The sequence below is a fragment of the Sinocyclocheilus rhinocerous genome, unplaced genomic scaffold (genome assembly GCF_001515625.1).
Source record: "Sinocyclocheilus rhinocerous isolate Xijiao unplaced genomic scaffold, SAMN03320098_v1.1 scaffold295, whole genome shotgun sequence".
NCBI lineage: Eukaryota > Metazoa > Chordata > Actinopteri > Cypriniformes > Cyprinidae > Sinocyclocheilus > Sinocyclocheilus rhinocerous.
In genome coordinates this window covers 1134149-1154046 of record NW_015647035.1, presented here as the reverse complement: position 1 = coordinate 1154046, position 19898 = coordinate 1134149, and the positions used below count along the sequence as shown (strand labels likewise).

Below are 19898 nucleotides of genomic sequence, written 5' to 3'. Positions count from 1 at the left end.
TATATATATATATATATATATATATATATATAAATAGTGTGTGTAATAAATAAAATATTTCTAAAACACTATCTTTGATTCCCAAGTTCGTTTCCTATTTGTATGATATTGCTCTTGTATCTACTTATACTGTATATGCATTATTATATCTAATAATACATTACATTTAAACGATAATACATGGAACCGAGACCAAAGTCTAACAGCAGTGTGACTGTTGATCTTTCTGCAGGACAAAAATAGTGGTTTCATTAAAAACCCCATGTCTGGTGGACTCACATACAGAGGGAAGTTACCCTTTTTATAAAATATAAAAGTATAAATAAAAAAAAACTACATAAAAAAGTATAAATTACATTCTGAAATATATTAAAATAGACAAGTTATTTTAAATTGTAATGATATTTCACAATATTACAGTTTTACTGTATTTTTGATCAAATGAAACCTTGGTGAACATAAAGAGACTTCTTCTTCTTTTTTTTGTTTTTTAAATCATACTGACCCCAAACTGTTGAACAGTAGTACTACATATGACTTTTAATTTGTATTGCATTTTCAAAGCTATTATCATAAAATATTTTTCCTACAGTTCCTCTACAGAATTTGGGATGTTATATCTGTGAGTGTTGGCAACTAAGAACAGATATATTATAATATAAAAATATATTAGTGAGACATAAAGGCATGTCACATGGGAGTTTTATAGTATGAAAATAGATAAACAGTCACATTCAAATCACTTTATGTTGCATTATAACAGCAGTTCTATTAGCAATTTTGGGATTTATAAATATGGATAGATAGAGTGCATAACCATTGTGGAAACAGTAATAATCACTGTGACTGTTTTAGAATTTTAGTCCTATTTATGTATTTTTATGTAGTTTTATTAATATTTTGAAGTAGCTTATTTGTATATTTTAGTTTTTTTTTTTTTTTTTTTAATTTTTGCTTTTTTTAATTTGTGTGCTTTTGTCATTTTTATTTTAAGTTTTAAATAATTGTAATTTATTTTTAGTTTAGTAGTACTCATTTTTGTATTTCAGTACTTCAACTTTTTTTTTTTTAAGTTTAGGGCAACATTTCACATTTTTGTTTAGTTTTTCATCTTGTATTTATATTTTAATTTTAACTTTGTGATAGTTTTGGTTTTAGTTTATACCAACATGTTTGTCATGTAACAGGCTCTTAGAACTTGATTTTACACGGCTTTAGTCTTTGCAACTTTACAGATCTTCTTTATGCACCAAGAGATTGTAACACTCCAAAGAGAAAGGAAAAATTGAAATCGCATCATATGACCCCTTTAACACATATGCAGGGAGGGAAGGGAGATACACAGAGACATTGTTCATTTCCATCCCAGACAGCAGGCAGTGATTTAATATGCCACTTCTGCTCCACTAATTCATTCACTTTGAAATTTTGCTGCCGAGCAGAGTGCATCTTTTTCTGTTAAAGGGCCACATTGTTTTCACAGGACTTTGGCCTCATTAGCAGGAGTAGATGCTCAGTGTGGGGGAGGGGAAACCGGCCACAGAGACATTGTGTCTTTCTGTCCATAATGATGTGACACAGTCAATTTGGAGCTGCTTATGTTGATTGGGGGTGCCAGCAAAACATGTGGCATTTTCTTCTTCTTATGTGTCCTTCAAAATGTCATTATCCATGGATGCATGTGTCTTACCTAGGTCTTCCCTGCCAAAATGGACCATGTATTTCAAGATGAGTCTCACAGTTAGACAATTCTGTCTTACTTTTTTGTGAATATTTTGCCAGACTATGTCAGCTGTCCATCTTGCAGTTTCACCAAAGTATGGAAAACCTGTTGCCTTCTGTTCTACTCGGGATTCCCTAATTCATCCGTTCCCAGAATGAGGCACCGAGTACGTGAGTATTAAGAACTGAGAGAGCCTCCGGGCTCTCGTAGCCTGGGCAAAAGGCTTATCAGAGGCTAAGCCAGAGGGGGGAAAAAACAGTAAAGCTAGTCTCAGACGACCCGAGGTACAGGCACAAGGCCATCTGTCCATTCTCTGAATACAGCTGACAACAAAGGAGGGCAACTCCGCACTCAGGGAATCATACACACTCTGAAGCCTCAAACGTTAACTCATCCTGGATAGACAAGGCAAGAAGAGTTGGTGAAGAAATAAGTGGCATCTTCGCGCTGTCTCAACCTCCATCACTTCTCAGGTCAGTTTGCTAACTTCAACCCAAAGCTGCTTGTCACGCTCAGGGACTTCCAAAGGACAGGAACAAATAGACGTATTAATGCTTTTCTGGCAGCAACAGTGCTCTTGTTTCATCTTTGACAAAAGGAAAACTGTTATATCTTTCATATACAGTACATTATGCATATTATGTGACTGTATATACACTATTTGACACTATATATCCTTGTTCATACATTTACATATAATAATGCAGTATAACACTATATCTAAACAAATATAATTTATAAAGGTATATATGTATACACATGTATATACACATATCTATCTATCTATAAATAAATAAAATAAATATAAATTACATTGAGGTTAATACATATAAATGTCATGTTTCAAAAATAATGCTCTAGGTTTTGGGCAGTAATATTACATAATTGAATGGACCTATTTAATGATAGACTTTCGGTAATATATCAAGATAAGTGTTTATTTTTATTTTTATTAAATTTAGTTTGAATAGTTAATTGCAGTGTATTGAATTCACAATAGTGTACGATGTAAACAAAAACAACGACAAAAGCTTGGCCATTAGGATTACGTATTTAAAACAGACTGATCTTTTCTGAACACTAATCTGACCCACATTTACATTGCGCATCAACATTTCAACGGCAGTTGCATAAATTATTTAAATTCCTGATTCATAAACACATTTGAAAAACAGCATGTGTGATATCTATATTCGGGCTTATTAGTGCTATGCTATATGATGGCAGAATGTTTTCAGATGCCTGTTGACAAGCTTTAGAAGGACAGAAATGGGTCAAATGGGTTTTAGCATGATCCAAACAAATCCGGGCCTATAGGATTAGACAGGATGGTAGCAGTGTGTTTGATGCATTTACCTGATGAAACAGCACTGAACTAATAGCCACACAAAAGAACAGGCTTTTTACACTGTTTGTTATTATTTCATATTAAGAATGTTGAATCTATAACTCATTGTGTAACTTCCACATTAGGAGTCTTGTTCATGATTAAAATTGAATTCTCTGTCTTTGAGAATGCTTTAACAAATAACCCTTTTACTGGCTTCGATATTAAACAGAAGCAAAAAAACTAATTTTATATACAGTATATATATATAAAAAACATTTGTTTCTCTTCTAGCCTATTCAGCGGTTCACATCTCTTTAGCAAGTTCCTCTGCTGCTGGAGTGTCATGGAAAGAGGGACCACGTTTCATTTAACAGCTTATGTAAGTCTGAACACATTTCAAAAGCAGTAGTTTTCAAAGAGACCTAACAAATGAAAGCATTGGGACTCAATTAGAATAGATGTCTTCCTGTTCTCACTTAAATAAAGAAAATGCATTCATTTATTGCTCGTAGTTGCAGGGCCTCATTAGAGGAATATGAGGAATGGATAAGGCATTATTAAAGGGAAATTTAAGACAATCTCCTAACACTTCCTCTGATCCAGCACTGCCTCATTTTTTAGTTTCGCTCATGAATGTGCTCTGTGATCTCATCTGGCTTAGAATCGATTTAGATGGCGATAAGCTCGGTTTTAAAGTGAGGAATGTGGGAACAGACGACTCTCTGATAAATTAATGGGCCTTGTTAGACATGGTCACACAAACGTCACTTGATCCAAAGGCCTAGAAAGACACAAGTGGCTCTTTTTGAGTCTTATCAAACACAGTCACACCATTTCTATTAAAGCAGAGCCATTAGAGAGGTTAGAGGCAGGGCCCCGCTCACCCGCCTGGAGGGAAATAACACCCAACTTAATGTCAGAGCACAGCAACAGGTACCTGCAGCTAAACAAAATGAATGCATGACCGAATAGACATTTATGGCTAAAAAAGGTAAGAGCAAGGAATTAGTTTGCTCACTGAAATTCATCTCATATCTCTTCTGACTGAACTGGTAAATTTGTCTGTTTGTGTGCACAGAGACAGTCTGTTTGAAGCATCTAGACCCAAGAGAAGAATGAATATGAATGAGAAGGAGGGAGGGCTAAATGTCACCCTCACCATCCGCCTACTAATGCATGGCAAGGTAAGACACATCTCGGATCCTCACAGAGCTGTGCTTGTTTTGTTCTCAGCCTTGTTTGGCAAGTGCATCCAGTCAAGCAATGAAACCAGTACTTGAGAACGATTTATGAGTGTATAGGTTATCATTTTAGATTATAGATCGTCAATATAATTGATTATAAAATGTTGTCTTTTAGATAACATCACCAGAAATAGTATTGACAACATACAGTGGCATTTACGTGATCATCGTTTCTTATGAAAAGGAACCTGTTGTTGTCTGGGTCTGAAATAATGTCACAATATTTCTGGTTATGGTATCTATACTTATATCTACACTACACAAACGTTTGGAATGATTACGTTTTTTTTATGTTTTTGAAAGAAGTACTCACCGTGGCTGCATTTACTGTATGTGATCAAAAATACAGTAAAAACAGTGATATTGTGAAATATTATTAGCATTTAAAAGAACTGTTTTATATTTTAAAATATAATTTTTTTCTGTGATGCAAAGCTGAATTTTCAGCATCATTACTCCAGTCTTCAGTGTCACATGATCCTTCAGAAATCATTCTAATATCATTTGCTGCTCAAGAAACATTTCTGATTATCAATGTTGAAAACAGTTGTGCTGCTTAATATTTTTGTGCAAACCATGACAAAATACCATTCAATATTTGGGGGTAAAAAAAAAGGGTTGCACATACGTGCACTTACCTGTACTTACAGTGTACATACATAAGAAAGTACTGGAAAATAATTACATGGGTTAGGGTTAGGTTTAGGAGTAGGCTCAGGGTTAGTACCTAATTATTACCCAGTTATTGTAATTACTATAACAAGTACATAGCATGTACATGCGGAACAGGACTATAAAATAAAGTGAAGTAAAGTAAACAAATAGATATTATTCAGGAAGGACACATTTATGTCTAATTTTGTCATCTAAAAGAAAACACTGATCATCTCCAGTTTACTATGCAATCATTTAGATTAACCAAGATTTTGTTTGATTTATGTGTTCCTAGGAAGTTGGAAGTATCATTGGGAAGGTAAACAATTCAGTATTATCCTGATATTTGCATTATTGAATTAAGCATAACATCGAGTCTTTATTCTGTGGTGTTTCCAAGCACTTCTGTGTTTAAAAATGACTTACAATCTAATTATGATACACATTCTGATATAATAATCATTTTCCTCTTGTTTTGTTTTAGAAAGGAGAGACTGTCAAAAAAATGAGAGAGGAAGTAAGTGCAACATTGATCTTCATGATCAAATAGGACTAATCATTTTTAATTTCTTTATGAATATCAAAAGCTTATTTTATATTTCACATAGTAAGGTTTTTAACTTTTTTTATTAACTATGGACTGTTGCCTTGATATTATATGCAGTGCATATTATTAATTCTGACAAGCTGTGTAAAGATTAAAAGTAACTCATTTGGGTGGCCACACGTATATCAAAAATTAGACAGCAGAAAACAGCCTGGAATCATTTTCAGTTTGAGCAAAATCATCTTATTATCTGCATGATCAGTTCAACGGTATTTAACTGGCAGAGGGTGCAAATGTCAGCCTAGAGGAGAGACTGATCAATTAAACGTAATGCAGCACAAAAACTCTGCTTTTTTCTGTGGATTTAGAGTGGAGCCCGCATTAATATATCTGACGGTTCCAGTCCAGAGCGCATTGTCACCATTACCGGATTGTCTGAGGTCATCTTCAAAGCCTTCGCCATGATCGCAGAGAAATTTGAGGAGGTGGGTGGGATTTTCCCAGTAATAAGCGATTAATGTTATGGGTGAATTGATGCATTTTAGTACACTGTAAAAATATTAATGTGGATTTACATGGCAACTATTTCCCATACTTTCACATTAATTTTACAGTAGTAGCTGTACAATATTTTACAGTTACATTATTACTGAATACAGTGAATTCACATTGAACAGGAGCAGGAAATGAGTGATATAAAAGTAGAATGCTATTGAATCACAATTATCTGTGTCTACATTACAGTGATCTTGTATATTTAGACATTAACTGTAATAGTGTGATGTCCACAGTAATATGCCTGCATTGCATCCATAAAATATGTGGTTGCATTTTTTTTTTTTTTTTACTGTTTGATATATTATGCTGTTGCTGCTTGTTTTTTTGGCTACTTGTTCATTTGAATTATGTTTATTTTTAAGATTATACCTTTTAATTGTTAGCGATAATGGGTTTTATAAGCAGAGAGATCATACTAAACAATCTAATACTTATAAAAAGACAACAACCACTTATCTCACCACAATAGTATTGCTAAACCCTCCTCCCTTAACTGTTCATTCAATTGTAATATTTCTATAACTTACAATGTTGATACGTATAGTTTTAGTAATGAGTCAGTCACTTGCTTTATTTTCTACATGTTGCACAATGCAACCAATTGTGTTCTGTAAAACAACACCATTGCACTGGCTTTTAATTACAGTAAATGAATAAAAATTTAATTAGGTCCCAGCCAAAGGAAATGCTAATGGTGACTTAAATACCTAGTCAGTATTTTATTTCATTTAAAAAACTGTCAACTTGTGTTCTTGCAATAGTTTTTTCTCCCTTATAAACTTGTTTTTATTTAAAAATGACACAATGACTTGACACAAGCTGAATTGAGCTTCTTTCTGATGCATATGCATCTCTTTCAGGATATCCTGGCATCCATGATCAACAGCACCGTGACAAGCAGGCCTCCTGTGACACTGCGCCTCGTCTTCCCCGCCAGTCAGTGCGGTTCACTCATTGGCAAAGGAGGCTCGAAGATCAAAGAGATCAGAGAGGTAGATATTCTAGGTAGAGGTTTAATTGTTGGCAGATGCGCAGGGTTTGTAATGCAGGTCACAGCGGCTCCCAGATGATGCATGGAATGATCCGTTAAACAATTAGTTTCCGTTGCCTCAGCGGCAGGCAGAAACACTTAACAGCAGCATGATTGATTGTCCTCATCAAGTTAGAACTTTTTATTCCTGAGCACAGGGGGCAGCTCGATTCATGCTTCCACTAAATCCGCATGTTATGAGACGGCTGCAACCCTGAGCTGTAATTTCCGAAACTTTTGAACTCGCTCACTTTTCCTCAAACTTATGTATTCATGGAATTCGTTGATGGAAAACAAAGCAATTCATCTCAAAAGTGGAACCATTCATTTTCATTTAGCTGTTGAAATTGACATGAGGACAGTGACTTTTGCTTGAAGGCTTTGTTTTTTATTCGGCTGGTGGATCACATTGAATAAATATAGCTGTCCTCGCCGCTGAGGGCTGTGAGGGGTGAACTAGCTGCTTTTATTCCCAGTTGCTATGAATGTCTAGGACAGGACGACCCACCAAGGCCTAAATAGACTAATATTTATATACAGTATCTAAATAGCTTGACCTAAATAACTGGCCAGACGATAACAATGTCAGTTCTAGACATGAGAATAGCTGTAATACCAAAAGGGACTGTATGGCACACTTTTTTGCTATTCACTTGGCAAGAAATCAGAATTTGTAATCTTACAAACTCCTCAGTGCTGAGATGGAAAACGTTTCAAACTTTATGAAAAATTATAATTGATCAATTATCAATTATCTAATTATTTTATAATTAGTGGTCGTATTGCAGTTGTGTTAATATGTGTAATATGAACATTGTAATTTAAAATGCTGTTTATCAAACAAAATGTGAAATTCTCACATACATATCAAAAACATGAAAAAGGTTCTTCAGATTTGTAAAATATTCTTCACGGTAAGAAAAAATGGTTCTTTGAAGAACTGTTCACTGAAATGTTCTTTTGGCAAAAAAAAAAAACTTTTGAAACCCTTAATTTTAAGAGTTCAGGTAAGATTATAAAATACAACTATTATAAATATAATAATTATAACTAATTTTAAATTTGATGTCCGCACATTTATTTAATTGGTGAGTAGCTACCGTATGTAATAAGCAGGATAATGAACAGTCATTCGCTCATCATTGCAAAATAAACCCAGGCAGACAGGGTGACCAGGAATGCGGATGTGGAGTGACCTTCTCCTTTTAAATGTCACTACTGAAAGAAATATGAATGATGCCATTTGTGGCTTTTCTAATCATCCTGTCCAGCATGTGTTGACTAAAAGTGTTGCTGTGTGTCAGAGCACAGGTGCCCAGGTCCAGGTGGCAGGAGATCTACTGCCTGACTCGACTGAGCGAGCCGTGACCATCTCAGGCACCCCTCATGCCATCACACAATGTGTGAAACACATCTGCACCGTCATGCTGGAGGTTTGTGAGCGTGCACGTGAGAGCGCGTCCGCCTTTTATTTGAAAATCGGTGCGATTATGCACGATTTCCCTTATGCTTAAAATTTTATTTCAAGTGGGGTGTATTTTTCAGGTGTTTTTCTCCTTCACACTTCATTTGTATGCACTTTCAGTGCATGGACTACATGTTAAATGTTCTTGTTTGCTTCATTAGTTACCAGCATCCAACCTTGGATGCCTTTGTTTTGCAGGATTTTCCCTGGCCCGCATTAACTTTGGGCTTTGAACAGTAAAATCCAGTGAGGCTTAACAGAGTTCTAGACCCATACTGCCTAAACGCCTTTGCTTTTGTCCTGACTGTGCTTGTCTCCCTCATTTAGTCGCCACCTAAAGGAGCCACCTTTCCGTACCGACCCAAACCCACCGTGGGTGGCAGCCACACAGTGTTGTCGCAACCTCATGCTGCGTCGGTGAGTTCTCCATCTATATCTTAATGCAGAAACCATACAGTCGAAACAGCCCTTCATGAGCATTAACGATAGTTCCCCTCAGTACCAGTGGGACGCTCTGAGTGTGGATATTTACGCTAATGATTAGACGGAGATCAGCTGGTGGAATAAATCTCACCCCCAAATCCAATCAGTAATACAGTCACCAATGGGGCCATTGGACCATGCCAAGTGCTCTTAAACATGCAGATCAGACTCGCTTTGAATCAATAATTTAGATCTGTAGGTGTTTGAATTGGAAAGCTTGTAACTAATCATAAATACAGCTGTATATAGCTGGACTAAACAATTCGTTCGTCAGTATTCCATTCTATTCTATTGTTCAGATCTTGTGAATTACTCACTTACTCATAAGGGTGTGTAATCTTAAATTTTGACCCTTTATTCTTGACTTCTCCTCTTGGTATGTTGTCCAAAGGGCTTCTGTTGCTCATTTGACTGATCGTGACATTTAGTTTGACTAAGGTGAGAAATGCAAAGGCTAGTTGTCCATATAATGAAAAATCATGACAGCTACAACTCTGTTTGTCTCTGGAAGATTAAAATGCTAAGAAACAGTTTAGTTCTGTATTTTTTGCTATGTTTGATGATAGCATGGGATGTTCATGTGATGCCCCCTTGTGGTTACATTAAGAAGAGCTTAACATATTTCAGTCATAATTCCACCTGGCAGTATTAATTATGTTAATAACAAAGTAGTCTCAAGTAGACAGACTTTGACTTGTGGTGTAAAGTCTGGTCCACTTTGCAACTTATTCTGGCCAAGAACCACCAGCTTTAACATGAACAAAGCGGCCAACCACTGTTTGTTTTGTTTTACGTGTTCTTTAGGGGTGAGTTTATATGAAATTAATTATCACAACTATTGACTGTCACCTAATAACTAATTCAAAATATGGCAGAGAAATATTGCCAAATACAGAAACTTGATGAGCAAAATGTACTGATTATTTCACACAGCAAAATAGTTTTGCTTGTGGATGACTACATATTACTAAGTGTCTCAAAAAGATTTGAAGCCATTAACCAGTTCTTCTTCACAAGTGTTTATATTATCAACCTGGTACACTATTTTATTTGATACAGTCCTGTTAACCCCAATTGTTACATTGCATTGCATTTGAGCTATCTGCTTTGAGCTTATGATTTTCATAAAGGCTTTCTAGGTTTTTATAAAATATGCATAGAACAGACTGTGGGTGGTCCATGGGTGTGCCATATCGTCTAAGACTGTGACTAATGACCAAGCAGCAAATAGGCAGTTGTTATTTGTACTAACCTAAATGTGTTATCTGTTCCACAGGCATTTGCTATTCCAGGACAGTTTGCCATTCCACCCCAAGACGTGAGTGTTAGTCGCACTGGCTGATCAGTATCATTCACAGCACACTGCAGTCCCCCAGCCACATCCCACCACTTACACAACCACAATTCTCCCACTGCATTCCTCACACACACACCTTAAGTGCCGATATCCCCGATATGGTCTCTGCCTATGACCGCTTCTTTAATATCTAATATCACTAACACTTCTTAGTCCTTAGTTATTTAATATCCCTGGTTAAGACACAAGTAAACCATATTTGTTAAATGAATCATTCACATATGAATGCTATAATTACAAAGGTTACAAGGCAGCACTGTATTGCCAGAACCCTAAATATTATGGTTAGGTTTATTCAACTCCTAAACCTATGTAGTAAACTTCTGAAATTAATTACAGTTCACCATACAGGCAAACTATGTTAAACCATTGACCATACAGACTCCATTCTGTGAAAGCTAATTTCTGCCTCAGAGTAAAAAATCCAAGTAATTGTGAGATAATGTTCAAGTAGATAAAATTTGCCATATATATATATATATATATACACACACACACACACACACACACACACACACACACATATATAAAATTGAGATTGCAAGTCAATGCGAGATAAACAGGTATGAAAAACAAGTTGCAACTGTGAGATATTAAGTCCCATTGCAAGATATAGTCACAATTTGACATATACAGTAAAATTGCAGTTGTAAGATTTAAAGTTGATGTGAGATAAGCTGCAGGTATGAAAAACAAAGTCACGATTGTGATATATAGCCAAATTGTGAGATATAGTCACATTGTGACATACAAAGTAAAGTTGCAATTGCAAGATTTAAAATCATAGATAGATATAGTGTTTCTGTGGCTCAGTGGTAGAGCATTGGATTAGCAGCGCAAAAGGTTGTGGGTTCAATTACCAGGGAACACACATACTGGTAAAAAATGTATAGCCTGAATGCACTGTAAGTCGCTTTGGATAAAAGCGTCTGCTAAATGCATACATTATTAAATTATATACAGTTAAGTCACAGGTATGAAAAACAGTTGCAATTGCGAGATTTAAAGTCAATGTACAGTGAAGTCGTAGTTATGTAAAAACAAAGTTGCAGTTGTGAGATATAAAGTTACTGCAAGATATAAACCACCAATAAAGTTTCACTTGTGATTTAAAGTCAGTGCAATATATACAGTAAATTCAGCTATAAAATATATAAATTATAGATGTTCAGTATTAAAATTACAACCAAATGTGATGATGTATAATCATAATATTTGCATACTGTACCGATACTGTTGTGATTGGTCTTCTTTGTTACATTCTGAATTGTGATTGGTCTTGCATGTAACACTTCCCTGCATTGCAAAGGCGCTGTCACATAGTCTGTTAATTCTCACAGACAGCTGGCAGAAAACCAGACGTGTGTCATGACAACTGCTTCATTTCACATACAAACACACCTCAAACCTGAACACGATTCTTTTCCTGCCTCTCAAGCAATTAAATTCCCTTAAGGAAATGCAAAGTTTTTCGATCACCTTATTTGGGAGAAGTGGATGGTAAGTCCAAAGGGGGACCTGATAACTAATCTAATTTTGAGACTTGATATGGGTGCTGTTCTGTCTGTAGATGTGAGTGTCCTCTGAAATAATTCCATTTTGATTGGCTAGTTCTAACCTCCCTTCCTGCCCCCGCAGTTGACCAAGCTTCACCAGTTGGCTATGCAGCATATCCCCTTTACCTCCCTTGGGCAGAGCAACCCCACCTTCCCTGGTACGTACCCAGAGCTCCCCAGGGAAGTCTGTCTCTCCCTTTGTCTGTCTCTCTGCCTGTCTTTCTCTCGATCTGTCTCTTTCCCTCTCCACACTTTCATCTGTCCGTGTCTGACCACCTCTGTCTCATGCGTTCACCACTGCATGTTCTACTTTTCCACTCTGAAGAAAATGAGGGCGAAGCCATTTTTGTGGTAAGGTAATAAATATCATAACACTGCCAACATAATGCTGCACATGCCGTGCCATGATATGACCACTAACCAGTCCTGATAGCTCTAGATAGTCTGCGTTCGGATGCCAGCCGCTGACGGCTCATTTGAGCTGTCGTAGAAATCTCCAAATGTGTCATGTCACCATAACAACAGCATCATGACGCCTATGTGATGCATATGTGTGACCCCTTTCTCTCCTTGTATGTGAAGTTGTCACAAAGGCTTTCATTCGTTTAACATTCTTCCCCCCTCATATCCTCCACAAAACCCCTAACCTGTTCAAACCGGCAGCATTTTCCTAAGCAAACCTGAAGCCCACTCTCACAGCAGCCCACATTTATCATGACAAACAGATTCCACACATTGCAAGTGCCAACCCATAATTATTACCATGGAAATAGGGAGTTGAAGAGAGACAGCCTCTCCACAGACGTTTCCGATAATGTGTGCTATTTGGAAATGCTTTTATGGGTGTTTTTGAATCTCAGGCAGCCATGAATTAAACAGGAATTCATTCATGACTCACCCGCTCTAGCAGCCTTAATGCTTTCATACATTGTGTAATTTTAATGTGATATTTTTCGATTTTATTTGAGCAGTCCCAGCAGCAGTGTAGCAATGTTAAAAAGTTTTTTTTTCAGCTGTTGAGTTGTGCTTAACTTCCCATTTCCCTGCATAGGTCTGGAGGCCTCGTTTGTGACCACTTCTCATGAGCTGAGCATACCTAATGATGTAAGTTATATTATATGTCCTACACATTTAACATAAAATAATACAATTAACTTGAGGCAAAATGTTTGTTGCAGTTCATGTTAAATTAGATGCTGTTTATTGCTGTGTACACTGGCCCCAAAAGTATTTGGACAATTAAAGTCACATATAAACTGTATGAACAATGTCATTACATTAGATCAAGTGAAAATTATTAATAAGTTAGAAAGACAAATTATGCTAGCATAACCTTTTCTAAGACATATTTTCAAATGCACACTATTGTTCAAAAGTATGGTATTGAAAATATTTTTTTAAGTCTCTTATGTTCAACCAAGGCTGCATTTATCTGATATAGAAGTACAACAATACAGTAATATTGTGAAATATTATTACAATTTAAAATAACTGTTTGTAATATATTTTAAAATGTAATTTATTACTGTAATGTGAAGCTGAATTTTCAGCATCATTACTCCAGTCTTTAGTGTCTTTGTGCTTTAGTGTTTAGTTTCTTATTATTATCAGTGTTGAAATCAGTTGTGATGTTTAATATTTTTGTGGAAAACTTTTTTATTTATTTTTTTAGGATTCCTTGATGAATAGAAAGTTCAAAAGAATTGCATTTATTTGAAATATAATTTTTTTAACAATGTACAGTATAAGTCTATACTGTCACTTTTATTAATTTAATGCATCCTTGCTGAATGTAAGAATCCTTGCTCATGCATAGCCGACAGAAAACAAGATGCACACTGACTCTTAGTTTGAGGCACTGAGACTAGTTATATTTACAAAGAACCAAATGTGCATCAGACAAAAATTTTACAATGTTTACTTGCTTGTGTAGTCATAGTAACATAAAAATGGTCTGAGATGCGAATCCTTCCAAAGACCATCCAACACCAAACAATTAGGTATTCGTTCATTTTTATTTCAGTTTGTTTTTCCAAATATTTTAGATTTTTATCTAATTTCATTTTATTTCAATTTCATACAATGTTTTTAAACCAATATTTTCATTTTTTTGTACTAGAATATTCAATTTGAAACCATGTTTTTGCTTGTCTTATCTTACTTTGAAATACATGCCAATTAGCTTGATATTTTGTATTTATTCCAATGACATTCATACAGTTTTAGGTGTATCTTAAGTAATTAAAGTTTTTATGATTTGCTATCATTACACTGACACATTATTACTCTGATCATGGATTAAAGTAATCTGTTATTCAGCTCCCATTTGTAGAATCTATTTAGTAAAATCCAAGGCATGCCATACAGTAGAGAAGAACAACTTCCATGCCCTAGAGGTTCACTCTCAGCCTCCTTAGACTTTTAATGTCCAGATGTTGTTTGCCCCTCACCCGTCTGTCTCTCAGCTCATAGGCTGCATCATTGGCAGACAGGGCAGTAAGATCAATGAGATTCGCCAGATGTCTGGTGCTCAGATCAAAATTGCCGGGGCCACAGACGGTTCGGCAGTGCGCCACGTCACCATCACAGGCTCCCCAGCCAACATCAGCGTGGCTCAGTACCTCATCAGTGCAAGGTAAGACCTTTCCCTCTCACATTTTAAAGCATAGTTCAGCCAAAAATTAAATTCTGTCATCATTTACTCACCCTCATGTTATTCCAAACCCGTATGAAGTTTTTCTTCTGAGGAAATTAAAAGGAGAATTTTTGAAGAATGTTCATGCAGCGCTTTTCCATACAATTCCATACAGTTCATATGTGATCATATGTGTCAAACTCCAAAAAAAGACAAATTATAAAAGCAGCATAAAACTAGCCCATATGCACTACAGTATTGTACAGTAAAAAAAAAAAAAAATATATATATAATAATATAATATAAATATATATATACATTAATACTTTTATTCTCCAATTACAGTTACAGTAAAGACTGTTTCAGAGGGGGAAAAAAATAATCAGGGTTTCCACAAAAAGCACCACATTCAGAAGCACCATAATTGATAATAATATGAAATGTTTCTTGAGTAGCAAATCAGCATATTAGAATGATTTCTGAAGGATCATGTGACACTGAAGACTGGAGTAATGATGCTGAAAATTCAGCTTTGCATAACAGGAACAAATTCAAATAGAAAACATTTTAAGTTGAAATAATATTTCACAAAATTACTGTTTTTACTGTTTGTGATCAAATAAATGCAACCGTGGTGAGCATTTTTTTAATCTTAGCAACCCCAAAGTCTTTTCTAGCCATATGACAGCTCTTTGTTAATAATAGACCAAAATGTAAAACATATTTACATTTAATTCTTTCCCATTTTAGTTTCCAAAACAAATACAGTGGCTTTCAATGCATTACATCAGTTAGACATTATTTCTGGCGTTCTACATGACCAAAGCATTAATATAAGATTAATGATTGAATATATATCAAACCAAATTTGACCCTTATGACTGGTTTTGTGGTCCAGGGTCACATATTTGATTTAAGAGTTATATTTGATCTATTTCTATTTTGGAATATTGTGCAAGTTGGGTAAAAGCAGCCAGTACATTCTAAAAATATTTCTTCTTACACAGAAAAAAGAAAGTCATGAGAGCGAATAAACATGTTGACAAAACTTTCATTTTTGGATGAACTATTCCTTTCCCACAATCTGTTTTACATAATGGTGTAATACGTAGGAATTAGACAGCAGTCATATGGTCTGTTTCATCTCACCCATTTGGCACTCCTTTATTAATTCTCATCCAGGCATGTTAAACCCTTATTATTATTCCTTCTTGTAACACATAACATTCCCTAAATTGATTATTCTTTTCTCTATTTCTCTCACCCCCTCCCATGTCACTCTCTCTCCTCTTGTGTGCATCTGTAACCGCTCTATTAACCCCACACTTGTCCTCACGCCCCTCCTGGTTTGCGTGCATCTGTTTGCAGTTTAGAGATGGCTAAACTGAGCATCCAGGCAGCGTCGTCCTCCTCTTCCATCATACCTATCGACCTCAGCCTGGGCTTCTCCCAGTCCACCCCCTCCACCTCCACCACCTCTTCCATGGCCGTCCTTGCTGCTCCCCCCTCTGCTATTAACGTCCACTCCCCCTCGTCCATCCCCAGCACCCACTACGCATTGCCTGTTTCCAGCCTGCTTGGCATGAAAACCATGCCCCTGCTGGCAGTGCACACAGCCACCTCTGCAGGCCTCCCGGCTGGCCTCACACCCTACACCACAAAGATCCCCACCTCGTCCAGCATCAAAAAATCAGAACGGCAGAAGTTTGCCCCATACTGAGCGGTCGCGGTCTTTAAACTCATCAGTAATGTTGTATTTGTTTATTATTCATTCATGAATATTAAGAAGATTGAAAGTGTTTCTCCCCCCCTATTTTTGTAATGTTTCTATGCAATATTTCGCAAGCAAGGAATAGTGAGTGCATGACAAGATTAATCGCTCCTTATATTGTCTTCCATTTTATGTAGCGTTTCATTCGGAAGTGTTTGAGATATCCATCTCACACCATATAATTTATCTGACACTGAACCAGTTTTTTTTTTTTTCAAGAAAAGCCAAAGCCAGCAAGAACTTGATTTATTGGTACAATGCAGCTCACAGTGTTGTGTGTGTATATATATCTTGGAGTGATCTTTAATGTGCTGATTAGAATGGCTGTCATCATTGTTATTGTATCACAGTTCAATATACAAAGTCATTTAAAAGAGATTGATGCTCTGCCTCTCATACTGATGTTGTTATTCAGACTTTGACCTACTTTAATAATATAACGTTATATCAGAACATACTTTTTTTTGCAAATACCATTTTTAATTAATACTGCAGAGACACAAAGGCACATCCTAGTACCAGGGCGCCAGAGTTGGGGACAACCAGGAAAATTGTACTGGGCCCGGTGATAAGGGGTCCTGCTAAGGCCCTTTTAATGGATGGATGCCATGGATAACATGACAATCCCTTTGAGAGTGACACTCATACTAAAATATATTTAGCAGCTCTATATTTTCATATATTAAAACCTATTTATACTGTGTAAAAAAGAAAAAAAATAAGTGTGATATTATATTGTTTCCAAAATTAAATATAACTGGCTTTTATATTGTCACTGTTAACAGCAAGAATATCTGAAAATATTTACTTTATATTAGGATCACACTGAATCTTTTTTAACTACTCTAGTACTGTTAGATGTATAAACCTGAGAAACATTTTCAAATTTATGTGTATAGTGATTTCCAAATAAAAATATTTATTTAACATCTTAAGTTAACATGTTAACTTTAGTAGTGCTTACCATTCAAAAATTTGGGGTCAGTAAAAGTTTTTTTTGTTTGTTTTTTTTGAAAAAAATTTATACTTTTGTTTAGCAATGATGCATTAAATTGATCAAAAGTGACAGTAAAGACATTTATAGTGTTACAAAAAGATTTTATTTCAAATAAATACTGTTCTTTTGAACTTTCTGTTCATAAAAGAATCCTAAAAAATAAAAAATGTCTCATGGATTCAAAAAATTAAAAACTATGCAGCCCAACTGTTTTCAACATTGATAATAGTAGGATCATGAGACACTGAAGACTTGAGTACAAAATATTGGTTTAAAAATATTCAAATAGAAAACTATTGTAAAACTATTTCGCAATACAGTTTATACTGTATTTTTGATCAAACAAATGCAGACTTGGCAAGCATAAAAGTTACAAGAAAAAAACTTCATACTTTTGAATAGTAGTTTATGTGTTTAAAAAAAAAATTTCTGTCTAATTTCCATAGCCCACTAGCACTCGCTTGCAGCCTATGGGGGTCCCAGGACACCAGCCTGAAATGCCCTAGTAGAGCCAACACTTTGTGTTTGTTAAATGTTATTTTGTTCTCTCAGCTAAGATAACTGATGACATTATGAAACTGTGACACAGCAGACCCATGCTTCTCATGCCCAGCAGGGCTAATTATCAGAAATATAACTTGATCTGTTCTTCTGTATCTGATTGTGTGTTTTCCTCCTAGGCTGTCCTCAGTGATAGCAAGTCTGGGGCCTCTGTAGTGCAACATTTACAGCTTTTATCATTAATCTGTGATTGGATTACCCTTAAGCCATAGTGGACTCTTATGGACTCAAGAAATCCTGGCTACACGATGAAAATTGTTTTCTAACTTGAAAACCATGTATTAAACAGATGCGCTGTAACTGTATTTTTTATTTTTTTTAATGTTTCAACCATTCAATGTAAGACATGTATTTGTGTTTGTTTTTAGATTGCTTTATGAAAGTCTGTACACATTTTGCGGTTAATGTACGACAAATCAATGTGCTTTTGACATTAAATGTATATTTAACAGCTTTTTATTAGTACACACAGACTTTCTAGTTTAATTTTATATCCAAAGATGATGTCCGGATACTGACATACTCAGACTTGGCATTGCATTTATAAACCTTTAATGAAATTAAACATTCACTGTTTCATTGCATTTCAGTGCCTGACCTGTTGTGATTGAAGTTAAAAGGTAAAAAGCAAAGCGTTTTCATGGTGCTCCAGATGCATATCTGCTGCCTTGAGTCTTTCAATAATACATGCAGTGCTTAAAACAGGGTTATTTTAGTTAACGTAAGCTGGTCTTCAAGAACCAGAAAGCACACTAGGGAAAGCCGTTTTTATGCATTGTACGTGTTTTCTATTTATAGAGAGCTTATTTTGTCCTCCTTATCCATCATTTGTTTCTGATGGATGTTTGCTGTTTTGTAAATGCCATCAGTACGTCACTGGTTTACTGGAGAACAGACATAGTGACAGGCTGAATGCTATTCATCTCAGTCAGACAAAGAACATAAAATTCCCATTGGATCTGTGGATACTGCTCGAACAAACAGTGCATCAAAGCCACTAATTTTCATTCATTCGGCATCCACATTCATTTAAAACTACATGCTTTTTCATGACTCGTCATGTGCGCTAATAATTTCCTAAGACATATGAATGCAGGGCCCTTTCTAGCCAATTTGACACCCTAGGCGAAATCCCTGGCTCATTGGCGCCCCTTCAGCTGGTGGCGCCCTAGGAGACCGCCTAGCTCGCCTATGCCTAGAAACGGCCCTGTATGAATGCATTATGACATAAGCTTTACCTTTATCATGGATGTTTCAGGACAGCCTTCTTTCTAGGGTCCTCTGACTCCCCTAGAAAGAAAGAAAGAAAGAAAGAAAGAAAGAAAGGCCTCCATGAATATTAATAGTTTGTCTGAACTTTTTACCCTTTAGCAGAAATGTCCACAGAGACATCAGTTGGTTCTAGACAATAAACTTTGTCTTGCAAAAATCGGAATGAACTTTTCGTCACCCTTGTTTTAGAAACCACCTTTTCACAGATACTGCTGAGACAGGTTTCCCTGCAGGTTGCTCAATCATGCATGTGGCCTGAGTGAACCATTACCACACTGTCACTCACTGCATGTAGAGCCCTTGTCCTGTTCTCAGGGAGCAGAGGCCCCAGTCAACATTAATAAAATAACTTCTGCTTTTAGGAAAACACTCTCACACTAAGTCGTTTGGTCAAGCCTTGAGAAATTGTCTGCTGGAGGATCTGAATCACATCTGCATGCCAAATACAGGTTCAGAGTAAGGCTGGACTGGATCAATTGTTAATGGGCATGGAAATGTAGTGTCAGAAGGGGACCTCCTCTCTTCTTTACGGAGGGGGTCGTGGTGCCAGCAGCTTGTGCTCTGTTGTGAAATGTAGTGTTGTGGACATCTATCCCTGCCCCTTTGTTAATGCTGAATTAATGATTTTTCCCTCTCACCCCATCGAAAGATGATGATAGAAATTGCTTCGACAGACCCTGAATAATCAATTATATTAATGCAGGCCTGTGCTGGA

At 36.1% G+C, this 19898-nt stretch overlaps 1 protein-coding gene across 2 annotated transcripts; it reads left to right on the top strand.

Moving 5' to 3' along the window:
- Positions 1 to 1914: 1914 nt before the first annotated feature.
- Positions 1915 to 16576, top strand: LOC107708438 (poly(rC)-binding protein 3-like). Of its 2 annotated transcripts, XM_016512667.1 has the most exons (14): positions 1915 to 2196; positions 3345 to 3432; positions 4132 to 4237; positions 5247 to 5270; positions 5436 to 5468; positions 5867 to 5983; positions 6917 to 7048; positions 8391 to 8519; positions 8879 to 8968; positions 10311 to 10352; positions 12030 to 12105; positions 12999 to 13051; positions 14413 to 14582; positions 15951 to 16576. In XM_016512667.1, exons 3-14 carry the CDS (start codon positions 4169 to 4171, stop codon positions 16300 to 16302), a joined length of 1287 nt encoding a protein of 428 aa, XP_016368153.1. In that variant the 5' UTR covers positions 1915 to 2196; positions 3345 to 3432; positions 4132 to 4168; the 3' UTR covers positions 16303 to 16576. The 2 variants fall into 2 exon arrangements, with proteins under 2 accessions (XP_016368153.1, XP_016368154.1); XM_016512668.1 differs by lacking the exons at positions 1915 to 2196; positions 3345 to 3432 and having other exon boundaries at positions 4154 to 4237; positions 5251 to 5270.
- Positions 16577 to 19898: the final 3322 nt, after the last annotated feature.